Source organism: Equus przewalskii, chromosome X (assembly GCF_037783145.1).
Source record: "Equus przewalskii isolate Varuska chromosome X, EquPr2, whole genome shotgun sequence".
NCBI classification, from domain to species: Eukaryota; Metazoa; Chordata; class Mammalia; order Perissodactyla; family Equidae; genus Equus; species Equus przewalskii.
The window spans coordinates 77,802,253-77,818,890 of record NC_091863.1 but is presented as its reverse complement, the minus strand read 5'-3'; the positions used below and the strand labels follow the sequence as shown (position 1 = coordinate 77,818,890).

General features: G+C 37.5%; 1 protein-coding gene across 7 annotated transcripts in view; it reads right to left on the bottom strand.

The window, feature by feature from the left end:
• Positions 1 to 16,638, bottom strand: part of DIAPH2 (diaphanous related formin 2) — an 816,328-nt gene that overhangs the window by 730,648 nt on the left and 69,042 nt on the right. For 4 of the 7 annotated variants that reach the window (XM_070605395.1, XM_070605389.1, XM_070605390.1 and 1 more), the window contains 2 exons: positions 9,301 to 9,405; positions 4,285 to 4,305 (listed from right to left, as the gene is read on the bottom strand). In XM_070605395.1, the coding sequence (XP_070461496.1) occupies positions 4,285 to 4,305; positions 9,301 to 9,405 (126 nt within the window). The remainder of the gene's footprint in view (positions 1 to 4,284; positions 4,306 to 9,300; positions 9,406 to 16,638) is intronic. The other 3 variants (XM_070605392.1, XM_070605396.1, XM_070605394.1) reach the window with 1 other exon arrangement.

Below are 16,638 nucleotides of genomic sequence, written 5' to 3'. Positions count from 1 at the left end.
AAGGTCACACAGCTAGGATGCAGCAGAGTGGGAATCTGAACCAAGGGCCACCTGCCTCTACTAAAATCTGCATCCCTTCAGAGGATCTATACTGTGGACATAAAAAGACAGACCCCTAGGGTGAGAGTATTATTCAAAGATATACATTACTATAAACTAAAGTAAAATAGGAGTATTGTAACAGAAGCCAGAAGGAACATATAACGTAATAGAAAGTATAAGATAAAGTAGAAAGGGATTCCATAAAAGAGTTAAAAATAAAGTGCTACAGAAGTTCAAATCAATTACTAAGTGGCAACTGGGGTTGGGGGGGAATGGGGTGGGAATCAGGATAGCTTCATGGAAGAGCTGTGGAGGATGGCAGAATGTTGACAAAGGAAGAAAACATTCTATGCAGAAAAAGATATAATGAGCAAAGTCAGCAGCAAGACTGCACAAGGCAGAGGGGCTGGTTATGTTCAGGTAACAGGCAGTTTTCCAGCCTGATTTTTAAAGTAAAATTTATAAAGGAGAATAGTGAAAAGTAAGGCTGACTGCAGTTTGAGATGGAGAGGAACTCAATTGCCTCCATTTCTGCTTCTAATCAACATTGGACAGACAAAAGAAAGTCAGGGCCTTGCAGACCTGCTTCATTACATATTCCATCTTTCTAGTTTCAATCTGGCTTCTGCATCACTCATTTTTCGGCCAATATATATAATCTCTAGGCAACCATAGTACTTAAAGTGGTTATTCTAGAATTTCTTCTCTCTGGAACACTTCTATGAAATTCTTATCTGCTCTTTTTGCTTGAGGAAGATTGTCCCTGAGCTGACATCTGTGCCAATCTTCCTCTATTTTGTATGCGGGATGCCGCCACAGCATGGCTTGATGAGTGGTGTGTAGGTCCGCACCCAGGATCCAAACCCGCAAACCCTGGATCGCTGAAGCGGAGCACGTGAACTTAACCACTATGCCACTGGGCCGGCCCTACTTCCCATCTTTTGAAGATTAATGAGACCATGAAAAATGAGCCCTTTGTACCTGACTTTCACCAGAGTGATTTGAAATATTGTTTTTTCACTCCTCTCTCTAGTCTCAAGAAAACAACAAAAAAATCTTTCCCTTTAAGGCACCCCTCCCACCTAAACTCTAGAACAAATCCCTCATCATTTCCTCTAGAAGTTCATTCCTATCGTTCCTCCCTTTAGAGCAGGATTTGCAAACTCCAACCTGAGAAGCAGGGCACAGATAAGACAATCGGTATGAAATAGTTTACATTGCAGATCATGCATAACCCCTATCTTATCATGCTGTCTTTCGAAACACCCTCGGACAAGGCAAAACTTTTCCACAAACCATATACAGCCTGCTGGCCTGCCACTTGGCAACCTTTACTACATTGCATCTTCAGGCCCTATCTTTATTCTGTCTACCTGTCTGTCTTCCCCATTAGACCTAGTATTTTGAGGGCAGGAGCTATGTTCATTGGGGAAGAAAGACATAGAAATAATTGCTTATAATAAAATAGGTTAACTATTATATACAGGTATACACATGGTGCTTTGGGAAGGAAGGAGTTATCAAGGGGAGATTCTCCTTCTAAGATTGACATGAAGCTTAATCTTGATGGATATTTAAGAGTTTGCTGGGCACACTAAAGAAAAGTGCATTCTAGCTCAAAGAAATAGAATATGCTTGATTTAGAGGTACTAAAGAATAGGATGTTAAGGAATTGCCAAGTGTTCCTGTGCAGATAGAGGACAGGCACACGTAAGAATGCAGCTGGAGGTAAAGTTAGAAAAGGAGGCAGGGAGAAGATCACAAAGGGCAACAGGGAGCCATCTGAAAGTTTTAAAGGGGAAAACAGCATGATCTCTGGTAAGAAGGCAGAACACGCACATGCGGGGAAACAGCGTGAAGACTACGAGACTACTTAAGAGTCCCCAGCAATGACAGGTGTGTGAAATGATGAGTTGGCACTAAGGAAGCAACAGTGTGGGTAACTAGGGGAGGGAGTTGAGAGTCATTTGGGAGAAATAATCAACAGAACTCGGTAACTGCACGTGAAGGAATTGGTAATACTTCACTGGCTTCGGGCATAGGCCGTTGGATTGCTTATGGCACCAAGACCAGAAACATAGGCTGGCTCTGGCCCACGTTAAACTAAGCTCAAGGTTCCTTTATCACCCTCACTGCCTCACACACAAGTCTCCTAGGTAGACTCTGTCCTAACCCAGTATTTCTCCAAGTGTGCTCCTCAGACTACCTTAACAGAATCTGTGGTGCTTGATAAAGACGCAGAGTTCTTGGCATGTTGATACACTTTTAAGTTTGAGAACCACCATTAGCCTAATCCAGCCTACCTACTGCTATCAAATTTATTTTTCTTAATCCCTGCAGTCCTCATGTTACTCCCTTGCTCAAACTAATTTCGAATCTTCTGCCCGGACATCAAGATCCACTTTCAAGTTGATTTTTGAATCTTTCCAATATACATTCTTTGTTCCAGTAAAGTCAACCTCACCTCTCACTTCCCTCTTCCCGCCCTGAAATACACTTTGGTTCTTTCTCCGAGCCTTTGCAGTGAATATTACTTCTATAATCTGAGAGCTTCTCCATAGTCTCGTCTCCATAGTCAAATCCGAGTCATCAGGGCCAGCCCCGTGGCCGAGTGGTTAAGTACACACGCTCCGCTTCGGCAGCCGAGGGTTTAGCCCATTCGGATCCTGGGTGCAGACATGGCACCGCTCATCAGGCCATGTTGAGGTGGCATCCCAGATGCCACAACTAAAAGGACCCACAACTAAAATATACAACTATGTACTGGGGGGATTGAGGGAGAAAAAGCAATAAAAAAAATTATATTTTTAAATCCCAGTCATCATAACTCATTCTTGCTGAAAGCCCAGCTTAAGTCCAGAAATTTGCATGGAATTTTCTCTAATTACCCTAACCCTACTTCTCTCTCCTGCTGATGAGTTCCTATTACACTTACAATCAGCACACAATATTTCTGGTTGGATTATTTCCACATATATTATTGCAACTATAAGGCCTTATCTCATTCTTATTTTCCAGCGCTCAGAGCACCTAGCACAGTTCTTGGCACATAATAAGCACTAAAGGAATATCTGCTGATTTTTGGAATTATCCTGAAAGATTGATGTCTTTTTCCCCTAGATGTCAGACGAATTAAAAAAGAAAAAAGAAATCAATTTTTTAAAGCAAAATAAATATTAAATACATTCAGTATTCTAGATATTACGGTACTTGGTAATATTAAAGATAAGGTTTCCGCCCTGTCTCTAAATACAGACTGCTTAGTCCTGAAGCCAGGGAATTACAAATAGCTCTCAATTACAATATAGGCCACTTTTGGTGTATTATGTGACAGTGTATCATGTAATTATGGCACGGAAGTACAGTGCCTTGCTTATAAAACCTTTAAAAGACAGTGACAGAAAGAAGCTTAAAAGATAAAGTAAGCCAATCACTTCAATTTCTCCATTTAATAACTGAACCTCAGAGAGATTACAGGACTTGCCCAAAGTCACAGAGACAACTAGTAGCACTCAACAAAGACAGGCACCCAGGCCTCCTGACTGGACATAAGGGTTGTTTTCTTTATGCTATGTGCTCAGTGTCAAAGTGAGATATTTTATTTTATTTTATTATTTATTTAATTTTTTTGGTGAGGAAGATTGGCCTTGAGCTAACATCTGTTGCCAATCTTCCTCTTTTTGCTTGAGAAAGATTGTCGCTGAGCTAACATCTGTGCCAATCTTCCTCTATTTCATGTGGGATGCCACCACAGCATGGCTTGCTGAGTGGTGCCAGGTCTGTGCCCAGGATCCGAACCTGCAAACCACAGCCCACCAAAGTGGAGCGCGCGAACTTAACCACTCCGCCACCAGGCTGGCCCTGAGATATTTCAATAAGAATTCCTGTTAGCATAAACTAACATTTTAGGAATCTCTCCCTGGCATCCTGAGAAACTGCTCAAAACACAAAATCACATCAGAATCATAAAGACCAACACAGGCACAATTCCAAAAAAAAAAATTAAACTTTCTAAGAGAAAATATACAAGCACATTCTAGTTCTAAAACATTTCCACAAACCACCAGAAAAATACTTACCATAGCTAAATTTTAATCACCCGATCTTAATATTCATTTCACTGCTTTGGTAAAACATACACCAACAGAAGAACCAAACGTATAAACTACTACAAGCAAAAACCATTCAATTCTCAAAAGCATGAATTCACATCTAAGGGTAAGACACATCTTTTGTACTCACCGTAACTTTACTTCCAACTATCTGCATGCAGTGGTCAACGGAGAGTGGTTATGGTGTAAAAAAAAACAAATAGCAACAGTATTAGTAATCAGAAGCTTTTCACTGAAGTTAAGTGTTTAGTAAATTAGTAAGTAGCTAACCCTATGTATACTCTTAATACTTCAGATCTAGAGGCTAAAACAAACATATCAGTATAATTTCCAGCATATTTCAAAAATGTGTTAAGTCTGAGGAATAAGGATTCCCAAATAAAAGATTATTACTATTTGAGGATGTCTTAAAAAAATGTACTGTAACGGGCTTCTCATAGCGTACAATCTAAATATCAAATAATGCAACATTAAGTGAAATCAGGCATCAGATATTTCACCAGGCCACAGCCCCTCAAAAAAATTATCAATAGATAATTGATTTTTTTCTCCAAAGACTGCTTTTTTTTCTTTCCTTGTTACAACAGGTATACTATTAAGGTTGAAATAAGGTATTTTAGAATATAAATATTGCATTTAAAATCATGCATTAAGAAATGAACTTTAGGTTGAAAACTGGAATATTTTATATTGCTATGAACTTAAGGTTTATAATATTGTTTTGTATTATACTTGAAAATTACAAAGAAGATAGATTGCTTATGATTCTAGTTTTCTAGGTCATCCTAGCATTTCTATTATAAGATCAGAGTTTTCTATTTAATGTGAAGACAAAGAAGAATTCGACATCTAAACATGCAGATATTCCTAAGGAGGGAACAGTTCAAAAATTGCAACTTTGAGCTTTCCTAATAGATAAGACATAAGAGAATTTCTAAAAGGCAGAATTGTGTCTAAGAAAGCAAGAAGCAAAATCATAGTCCTAAACATACTTTTATGCCAAAATCCAAATATAAGTCAAATCATTATTATCAGATTCCTACACTTGAATATCAAGCAATGACCAAAAAAGAGCTAATCGATAATCTAAAACCATTAATCCAATAGCAATTAATATCAATACATGTTCTATTTTTCAGCTAGTACTTAAAAATAAAAATCCAATGTAATTGAAATCCCAGTAAGAATCCTAAATTGAACAGGATACCACAAGACACAAAAAGATAACGACAGTTTCTAAGTAAATTATTTCAGAGGAATCCATGAATTTCCACAGAGAGAAGGAGCTTTCTTAAATATTCACTCAACAGACTATTTGCAGGCAGTGATTACTGAGTTGAATAAAAGCCTCTCTGATGCCATTATCAGTCTTCTGAATTGAAAGATATGCTATTGACCTAAATTATTTCCTCGCACTAAAAAGACAAAGGTCTTATTTGTCCCTTGTTTATTTAGCACAGGCATGAAACTAAAAAAAGAACGTGAGCCTGTCTTAACAATTAAGGCAGGTTTATACTCAGTGAAACGACCAGAATATGGCCCATTTAATGATTCATTCAGATTGCAAAATGATTGCATTTAACTAAAGCACATACAGCAAATCGATTACATGGCCAAGGGAAGCTAAGAGAAATTGGTTTGGTCATGTTTGGGTTCAGTTGTTTCACCATATTCAAATGATGTCTGGAAAAGAAGACCTGAGAAAGAAAATATCTGAAAATGGCAAAAGCAAAAGTACAACACACACATACACACACAAACACACACACACACAGAAATGCTGCAACTTTCAACTCCTTATTATACTGACGAATCCAAAACAATCTATAGATGTTTCTGCTATCACTATTTTACATTCTTTCCTTTTGAGATTTTTCTTAAATCAATGACACCTCTCAATGGATCATGTGCCTTCAAAAATAGAATTTTACATATTTTAAAATCTCAACTTCAAGGATTGTGATTTAAGGTAGAAATATTCTAAGAAGGACACTGGCATCTGGCAAACTAACGCTAGGATTTCAGTGACTAATTTTTCCTCATAAATGTCTGTGTATGCTGTTAAGATATAACATGCAAGATTCCCTCTAAATCCCTGATGTTTTGCTCCTCTTTCAGGATTATGAATTGGTGTGACCACGTTGGCATATTAACAAAGCTTGGTTTTCCATTTCTGAAAAGAAATGCTGGTGTTTTGAAAATATAGACTCTTCCAGATTATTTGTGGCCAAATTATCTACACGTAGCAACTACCCTAAGTCAGGTCCATAACCACACTTGCTACAACGAGCAGACGAGTCCAGCTCATGCAGACAAGAGGCGGTTCTCCAATCCCTTATTTAAAGTCCAGTCATCACCGACAGAGTTACTCCAGCCACTTTTTCCTTTAATATTCACACAACTTATTCTGTATATCCATGGGACTTTCAGAGGAAAGAATTAAGCAATAGTTTCCATCATTATCTTTTAATTTCCTCTATATTCTCTTATTCCATGCTAATTTTAACAGTTAATTACACAACAAAAGACTCTCCTTTGCTTTAGGAACAGGTTTTGAGCACACACCTGTGTATAGTTTCATCTTGTTTTATTGTCCTCGCCCAGGAACCTAGGAGAATGTTGGACATTTCTTATTGAGTTCATATTTTGTTTGTTTGGTTTTCAATTCCATACAAAATGACTAATGCAAGTGTTAAAGAGGGAAATGTACAATTTATGTTTAAACGTAAATATAATTCTCACATGTTTTACATGTGACTATAAAACATTTTTCCACCAAGGACTCTAGTGGAAAAGAGTTTGACTACTTATAACGCACTTTCATAAAGAAGTGGTTACAATCACATCTACTTTAAATGAGGAAACATTTTTAATCAATGCATTAATATAATGAAAAAGTAAGTGTAAAAAGTATAAGACACGCAAAGCATATCTAAAGCCCAAGGGAAGACAGAGCATGGAAACCTTGGTTACTGGAAGGTAAATGGCCATATGTTAGGTTATAATTGATGCAAATTTTATTGTCACGATCATGAAGAGGTCAAAAGACGAGAAGATCGCTTGTCACTGAATGGCATCCCTCTCACCTTCAAAAGGAAATTATATAAGCAATTTTCTTTGTTTTAGCAACAGAAAACACCGTACTAATGAATGTCTCCCCAAGGTGAGAAAGCTTTAAATAGCAATAGGCTTTCTTTCATCATAAATTTTGTCCAGGAAAAATATTAGCCAATAAAGTGTATAATCTTGAACTCTAATGAAAGTGCTGTCCACAGGGCAGGTGCTCATATGTATGCTGAATGAAACAAGTAGGAGTCATAGATTAGACAGTTACAGCACTGATTTTGAGGCTAACGCCTCAAACAAAGAATTTTCAAGTCTTTTGAGAAACATTCAGTTTCCATCTTTCAAAGAAAGCAATTCAAGAGAGCTCATCCAACATCTACCCAAACTTTAGCATTTTAATCTGAAAAATGAGTATGTAACTTAAAGGTGCATTTCTTTGGTCAGTTGAAGAGGAAACGATATGAGAAGAAATGAAAACAAGTTCTATAGAGACACAAAGCAAAAATCAAAAGGTTAAGGAATAAGAGCTTCATACAATCTTCATTATACTCAGTCTCACTTACACAACGAAAAACAACAAATGAGCCAGGAACACTAACAAAATCTTATCAGTAAAACACCACATGATCATTCATATATTATCTGTACTTTGCAGTCAGATTTGGTTATATAGATTTAGCAGTGTATTTGCCTTTAGGTATTTGAAAAATAACACGGAATGTACACCCTGCATTTCCTAAAGCATTTTACTGTGAACAATAACTGGAGTGCAAAAATGAGAAGAGATTCATCAGAATTTCAAAGTAAAACCCTATGCATCACCTCATTCTATTGAAAACGACGCTCACGGCAAATTTCACTTATCACTTCAAACATATTTCTGCCCTTGGATACCAGAAGCAAATTAAAAACCATGCTGTTGCTCTGCTCTGGCAGAGCTGCAATGCGTTATGTTTAAATAGTTCAGCATTCAGATTTAGCTTGCTTAAAGTACAGTATGGAATCAACGCAATCATAGAATTCAGGGCAAGACTCATCAGTACTCGCCACTACAATTAGTGTCCTAGTGACATAGCGCTAACAGCATAGCCAAATAATTTTACAAGATATTTTTCCAATAAAGAACTATTTTCTTCACTGGTCAACTTTTTAGATTTAAAATATGCATGTTTTAAATGTAAATGTTTGCATATGTTTTATACATATATACACACACACATAAAATATACCACACACATAAAATCAGTCTGTGTGTATATATACACACACACATATATAACATATACACACATATATAAACTCCAGATGTGAAAAACTTTTTCTTTAGGAAAATGTAAAAGATGCATTTGACCATTTCAAAAATACGTTTTTTTTTTTTACAGAGAGAAGTCAAACCTGGAAGCACCTTAGGAAGTGAAGAAAGCAACATATTCCATTAAAACACGAGGTTTTCCCTGCCAGTAACAAGTCTTTTCAATGAACCCTACTTTCAAGTCTTCTGAGACTCACATAAAGAGATTTGATTAAAGCTTCTAGGCAGCGCCCTCCTTCATATTAAATTAAGCTGTACAATAGCAATTGTGAGGCAGTTTACAGAGCTCACATCGCGTAAAATAATGAAAAACACTAACAAAACTGCGTATTAAAAAGATTGCTAAAAATTTCACCAAAGCAGATACCAGCCATGGAGCTTTCGTGTAAGCTTAGCGAAAGCTTGTGACTAGGCTACGTTTGTGTCTTCTCCCTCAAGATTCGAAATTTTCATATAACAAACTGTCTGTTCAGTGGAATGCCTGCAAATTGCTGTCAACTTTTAGTAAGTGCACAAAACCTCTGCCCCAAAACTCACTGGATTAACTCAGCCTTTTATCCTTAGTCTCTCTGGTTTCCAATAACGGAATACTAATTATGAACAGTTTTGAAATATATATTAAATGTGTAAAAATACATGCATAATGTTTCCTTCTGAATAGCCTATACGCGTACATTGAGGCAAGAACTTGAAGATCTCGGTTTGTTTCTTTATAAGCAGACAAAGCTACGCTCAGTATGGCGGGGCCAGGCAAGTCTCACTACTTACAGATTTGGCAGTAGCAGAAATATACTGGACGACCATCTCCCGCTTGGTGGTAAAATCTTTGTTCCGTAAAGGAGCTTTTCGTTCTTCATTAAGGTTCATGTCCTCCTATTAGACAGAACATTTCGTGAGCATTAGCAAATTCCTACTTAATAGGTTCAAAAGTGACTAATAAATATTAATATTCTGGCTTAAAATAGTAATTCATGCTGTGACTAACAACAATGATCATTTTTATGGATCTTTCGCTATTATTTTCCACTCCAGATAACATAATCTTGCATAAATTTTACCATATAGTCATGGTTCCTATCTCTATCTAGTCAACTTATGAGCAGAAAGAAAAAATATTTATAAATTATTCCACAGAATAAATTGGCAGTTTCTGGCATAGTTAATACATCATACAGCCTTAGCAAAGCTATTTATTCACCCTGATAGCACAAATAAACAAACACCTTACTATTTGGCATATGGTCCCTTAGGATCACTATTATCTCAAAAAGCAAATATGATTTGTAAATTAACAGGAAATATATATCTATGTCACTGAAGAAAAATTCCTGAGAAGTTGCTGGATTTGGAAAAGCAAAAAAACCAATCAGAAACATAGTTAGCTATATTGGAATAACAAAAATCACTCATTGGAGGGAAAAATATCCAATTAAAGAACACACTGTTTTGATGTTCAGTAAGCTTTAATCTGATTGGGAATCTTCCTTCATTTTGTGATACACATGCATATAACACTTTCACTATTTTTCTTAATCTTGAAACTCATGTTAGTCCTTGCAACATATTAAGACACTCTTGAGGGGGGTCACAAAATCAAGTTGGAAATGACTCCACTTCAGAAAGTAACATCAAATGAAAAGACAACACACAGAGGGGGTGAAAATGTTTACAAATCATATGTCTGATAAGGCACTTCTATCCAGAATATATAGAGAACTCTGACAAATCAACAACAAAAAGATAAATAATCCAATTCAAATGGGCAAAGGATTTGAATAGACATTTCTCTAAAGAAGATACCCAAACGGCCAATAAACACAGGATGTTCAACATCATTATTCATTAGGAAGATGCAAATCAAAACCACAATGAGATACCACTTCACTCTCACTAGGATGGCTAGGATAAAAAGGATGATAATAACAAACGCTGATGAGGATATGGAAAAATCGGAACCCTCACACACTGCTGGTGAGAATATGAAATGATGCAGTCACTGTGGAAAAGAGTCTAGCAGGTCCTCACAAAGTTATACATAGTTACCATATGACCCAGCTCATACCCAAGAGAAATGAAAACATATGTCCACACAAAAACTTGTACATGAATGTTCCTAGCAGCACCATCAGAGTGGAAACAATCCAAATGTCCATCAAGTCACAAATGGATAAACAAATGTGGTATATCCATACAATGGACTATTATTCAGTCATAAAGAGGCATGAAGTACTGATCCATGCTATGCCATGGATGAACCTTGAAATCACAGTATGCTAAGTCAAAGAAGACAGTAACAAAAGACCACATATTACGTGACTCCATTTATACTGAATGTCCACAATAGGCAAATCTATAAAGACAAAATGTGGATTAGTGGTTGCCAGGAGCAGGAGGCAGGGAGAGAAGAGAACTGGAGTGTGACTACTGATTGGTATGGTGTTTTGTGGAGGAAGGTGATAAAAATGTTCTAAAATTGACCATTGTGATGGTTGTACAACTCTTTGAATATAATAAGAAACAGTGAACTGTACACTTTCAGACAGTGAATTTTATAATATGTGATTATCTCAATTTTTTAAAAAAGAAAAAAAATATTTTTATCCCTTTACTCTCAATAATTCTGGCCATTGTTAATTTTTTTTACTTTTTTTTTTGAGGAAGACTAGCCCTGAGTTAACATCTGCTGCCAATCCTTTTCCTTTTGCTTAGGAAGACTGGCCCTGAGCTAACATCCATGCCCATCTTCCGCTACTTTATATGTGGGACACCTGCCACAGCATGGCTTGGCAATTGGTGCCATGTCTGTACCTGGAATCCGAACCGGCGAACCCCAGGCCACCAAAGTGGAACAGGTGAACTCCACCGTTGTGCCACCGGGCAGACCCCTCTTTTTTTTTTAATCAAGTAAACTAATGGACAAACAAGGAAAAGACATTAAAATTATTTTAAAGATGTACATATGAGAATGTGGAGAAAAAAACAAAGGACTCCTAAAAACTAATCAAACTGTATCCATCTATTGAATAGTAACTTCACTGACAGCAACAATCTCATGATCTACCCTTGTACCCACTGCAATGACTCCTATGACGATACATTCACAGTCGATACCTTATAAATTCTGTGTATATATGCATGACCCCCCTTCCAAATCACCACTATCACGGTCTCTACCCCTACTGTTCTTATCTTATCTCCTTATTTCTCATTTGTATATATTGTACTTGTTAATGATTTACTTGAAGGCAAAAAACATCTTTTTCCTCTTTTTCTCTCTCATAGGCTAGATCCAGCATTGTTGAATCAAAGTAGAGTCACAGAGATGAGGCTGAAAGGCACTTTTCCTGTAGTCCACAGATGCTCATCTATGTTCTGAGTCAATTTCAACTAACAGGGAACTCACCACCTCTGCAGGCAGCCCCCTCCCATCTTAGGGCAGCTTCATTTTTGCCAAGTTTTTCTTTGGATGACTGGGTGTGAAAGATGTACAACAAAATATCCACAGCAGGTTAAGGTGGCAGGACCGTGTGCTTATTGTTTCTTCTCTACTTTCTGAATTTGGAATCAACTCATTTGCTGGACATGTATCATGCCCCAGGGACTGTGCTAGGCTGGCTAGGGGAGTGAAAATTTGAAAGCACCCACAAAGTCAATGAATTCTTCTTTATGAAGCACTTAGGACAATGCTATCTTTGTTAAATAAATAAAAATAAATAATTCATGGTCTGGTAGAGAAAACAGATATGCAAACCAATAATTACACTAGAGGTAGGCAAACGATGCTTTGGGAACGCAGAGGACAGGGGAAAAGGTCAGAGAAGTCTTCACCAGGATTTGGGTCTTGAAGGATAAGAAGAATCTGAGTGAGGCCAAGGAGACCACCTAGGAGACCACAGGGGTCTTCTGTCAGCTTGGGTTGCCCAACACGCCCTCTACATTTTAATACATCCTCACAGTGTCGGTTCCACCTAACCAAGAAAGAATCCATAACAAGGACATTTGCCAGTCTCCCTTACAACTGGAGTACAGGCACGTGGCTTAGTCTCCACCAGTGAAATGCATTTATAGCTGAAGATTCAGAAGTGAACCACGTACAGAAGCAGGCCAGGAGGAAGCCATCCAAATTGCTGGCCGGGGTGGCAACAGAGGTGACGTGGTTATGGAATTAACGGCAGCGGCTGCATCTTTTTCATCACAACAGTTTGACCAAGTGGTTCTAGGACAGCAACAGCTCCTTAATGGGACTACCTTTCAGTTGTGTGGTTCTAGAAGTTATTCCTCTCATTTTAACTGGAGCCTATTTCTGCAACCCTTCTGATTCAAGAGCTACCTAATATGTCTTAATAATATATTTATTTCTATTTAAACCAGAGAAAATATGGTTCTCTTATTTTCAATAATTTGAACTATTGAAGTAACTCAAGTGACTAGTGATAAGAGCCTGAACTAAGAGAGATGGTAGTCAGACTGGACAGAGGGAATAAACTCAAGAACCATGTAAATGTTATTTGAAGGCAGCATTCTCTCCTTCAGGCTAAAGGATAACCTATACCAGCTTTAACTTACCTTCATGTGACATGACTTAGCATCCATCTCTCTCTCTCTCAAATATTCTGTGGTTTGATAATGCAAGGAAGGAAAGGACTTCTACCTCATTCATCTTGAAATACTATACTTCTATTAATTCAGCCTCTGATTTTATGACCTTATTGGCAAGCACATCATTCTGCTGAGTCATATTGTGTTTGTCTCCATTAAACTCCTAAATACTGCTCACATATGCTAGGCTATGTCTCTACTGCCTCAAAACGTTCTGGTTAAATTACAGTCTCCCGCAAATGTGGTTAGCATGAATCTGCATCTCCCAAGTAGAATCAGCTCTGAAATGCTGACAAGACCGAGTATCTGTATCTGTACACTTCACAGCCAGGCCTAAGAGTGTGGGAGTGCCACCTCTGGCAGTCTGTAGATGGAGAGTCTGCTCTCCTTCCAGCGACATTTCCACATCACAATACACCTCCACTCAATTTGTAACGGCTTACACTGCTAGGACCATGCCATCAGAGTCGAGACATTTTGTATGCGGGTGGGCAGAATAATAAGCGGAATATGAGATCACAGACAGCAGTGGAATGTTGTCAAGATTAAGTGTGATCACGTACCTCAAGCCTGGTGTATATTAACTAGCTCTCAAAGAATGCTAGCTATTAGTGTGATCACCTCCCCAGTCTCATTTTTTTTTCCCACTTTTCATCTTACCCCTTACGGGTTAATAATGCAAGGTTGTTTGTAGTTTTCCTACATACGCTATGCTGTTACACACTTCCGTTACTTTGCCCATCATGCTGTTCCCTCTGCCCAGAATGCTGTCATTTCCCCACCCTCTCCCTCTGTTAACCCCCATCCCATCTCAGCCCACCCCACCCCACCCAAATCCACATCTGGCTAACTCTTACTTCTGCTGATTCTTCACATTTCCCCTAAAACATCTCCCTTAGAAATGACTATCTTCACTCTGTTCTTCCATATTAATTCCTATATTGGAGTACTTAAATTGAAACCATCTGATAAATCCATCTCCGCTAAACTATAAGCTGAGGACAGAAACTGGGTCTTTTTTTATCTTTGGACTGCCAGCAAAGAGCACAGTGCCTGGGATGCACTAAGCATTTAATAAATATTTGTTGAACCAACGTGATATTTAGGAGCTTTTCTCTAAAAATTTTAATTTGCTTTACAGCCACCAACATTTTTTATACCTATGAACTTGCTGCAGAGGTTGACTGGGAATAGGTACCATTCACAGGAACAGAAGAGACCATAATGACTCATTTTATTCTTTTAGAAATAAGAAACATACTAGTAATTAGGCAGCTAATACTTCCAAATCATTAACTCCAGCTTTATAATATAATCATAAAACTAAATAGAGCAATACTCATAATTCAACATTAATTCTAAACAATGTAATTGAATATAAAACTACTTCTAAACCCACTGATTTCTTATGGTACTCAAAACACAAAAGCAAGCTCTGAGTATGTTCAACATTTAGTTAGTACTTCTGTAACGCAGGAGAAAAATGTAGTATTTTGTAGTTTTAAACACTGTTGTTTAAAGTCTAAAGAATTAACCACTTATATTTTTAAAGCCATTTCCGTAAACAGTAAACCATTTTTTCTCCTTCTACATGTGCCATGATACAATTTTCCCATTAAAGACAAATTCGTTCACTTCTTCAGCAAATAAAAATTGTATTCCTAGAGTTATTACTGAGGAGCCATATGAGAATGGCGTCAAATGAGGAAGTTAAAAGTTGAACGAGCTGCCCATTCATTCATTTATATTCTCATTCATTTATTCATTCATTCTTATTCTCTCTCCTTCCTCTTCCCCTCATTCTCCCCCCACAAATCTTTAAATAGGTGACAATATAATTTTTAAAACTTTCTCCTTGCCTTCTAACATCATTTTCTATTTTCCTAACTTTTCCACTGTTTTTCTGTTTTGCTTTATGAGAGGTAAATGTGAATCTTTTACGTTTTTACATCTCTTCCTTCCCTATAAGACGGAAGTAATACTGGTTCCTTCTTTCTATAAATTTCCGATAAATTTCTATATATTTTCTATAAATGAACTGTTTCTGTTTCCACAACATGTCTTGATCCCAGCTTAAGACTGGATTTTCCATTTGCTGTTTTTAAATCTGAACTTGACTTCAACATCAAATGCTTGCCCTCTTCCTTCTGCTTCTCAAGAATACTTACTCAAGCGTTCTTCACCATCTCTCTTGAGGAGACCTGCACCCCTGAAGAGAATGAACTAGTGATGCCCTAGTACCTAAAAATATACCCTAGCATCAACAGTGAGTATAGTTATCTTTGATTCTTTTAAGGTAATAAAGTAATGGATTTTTACAACATTTGTTTAATGTATTCTTTTCTAAAGATGTTTCCTAATTCCTCTAGCTTCTGTGGACTAGAAAAGAGAGAATATTTCTTTTGAAAATTCCAAGAAAAGTGTCAGGGATTCTCCTACATCATTAAATAATTGGCCAATTCTACCTGGCATTAATTAACTACCTCATGTTTTCAAAAGATCCAGCTAACTTTACCTATATAGACTATAGCCACTTAACATATAGAAGCTCAGACGGGAAACAAGGTTAAAGGAAAAAATTGTCCAAATACATATTTCTACAAATAGTGTAGAGCCCAAAGCAGGAAGAAAAAAAAAAACAACAGCAATGTGGTATTAATTGAATGTTACTGAGTATGGCTCAAAAACTCTTCAGCTATTTCTGCTTTCAGGTCCTGTTGGAGGGATCCAACTTTGAATATCTACATATATCTCTTTCCCATCAGGAGGGAAATTTCAGAAAATATATTTCTATATTAGAAAACACAAATATTATTTTCACTTTCCCAGAATCCTAACTCCTGAGCTCAACATTCAACCAGTGGTTTCCAGAGTCCAGAGATTACATAAAGGGTCCACTGCGGTCTGCGAAATATTTATTTTTATTCCAAAGATACAAGGAAAGACGCTTTAATATTTAATAGGAGAATAACACTGGGGCCCTCACTGATCTGCAGATCCAATCGGTACAGGAAGTATCTTGGGAGAAGAGTAGGGTATTCACAATGCACGTGTGTTCACTGTCAGTGTACTGCAACCTACTGCAGTTTACATGGACCTGGTTAAGGGGATTGACTGGTTCTTTTATCTACTTTTAACTAAGTCAACCCTCAAAAAGACCAAGAAAAATGGAAAAGTGGCTTTAAAAGATTCCTGCTGAGGCCAGCCCAGTGGTGTAGTGGTTGAGTTGGCGCACTCTGCTTTGGTGGCCCAGGGTTCACCAGTTCAGATCCTGGGCATGGACCTACACACTGCCCATCAAGCCATGCTGGGGCAGCATCCCACATACAAAGTAGAGGAAGATTGGCACAGATGTTAGCTCAGGGACAATCTTCCTCAAACAAAAAGAAGAAGATTGGCAACAGATGTTAGCTCAGGGCCAATGTTCCTCACCAAAAAAAAAAAATACTAAGATCCCTGCAAAGACCACAGATTGAGAATAATAGCATAGTATCAATAATGCAAGCT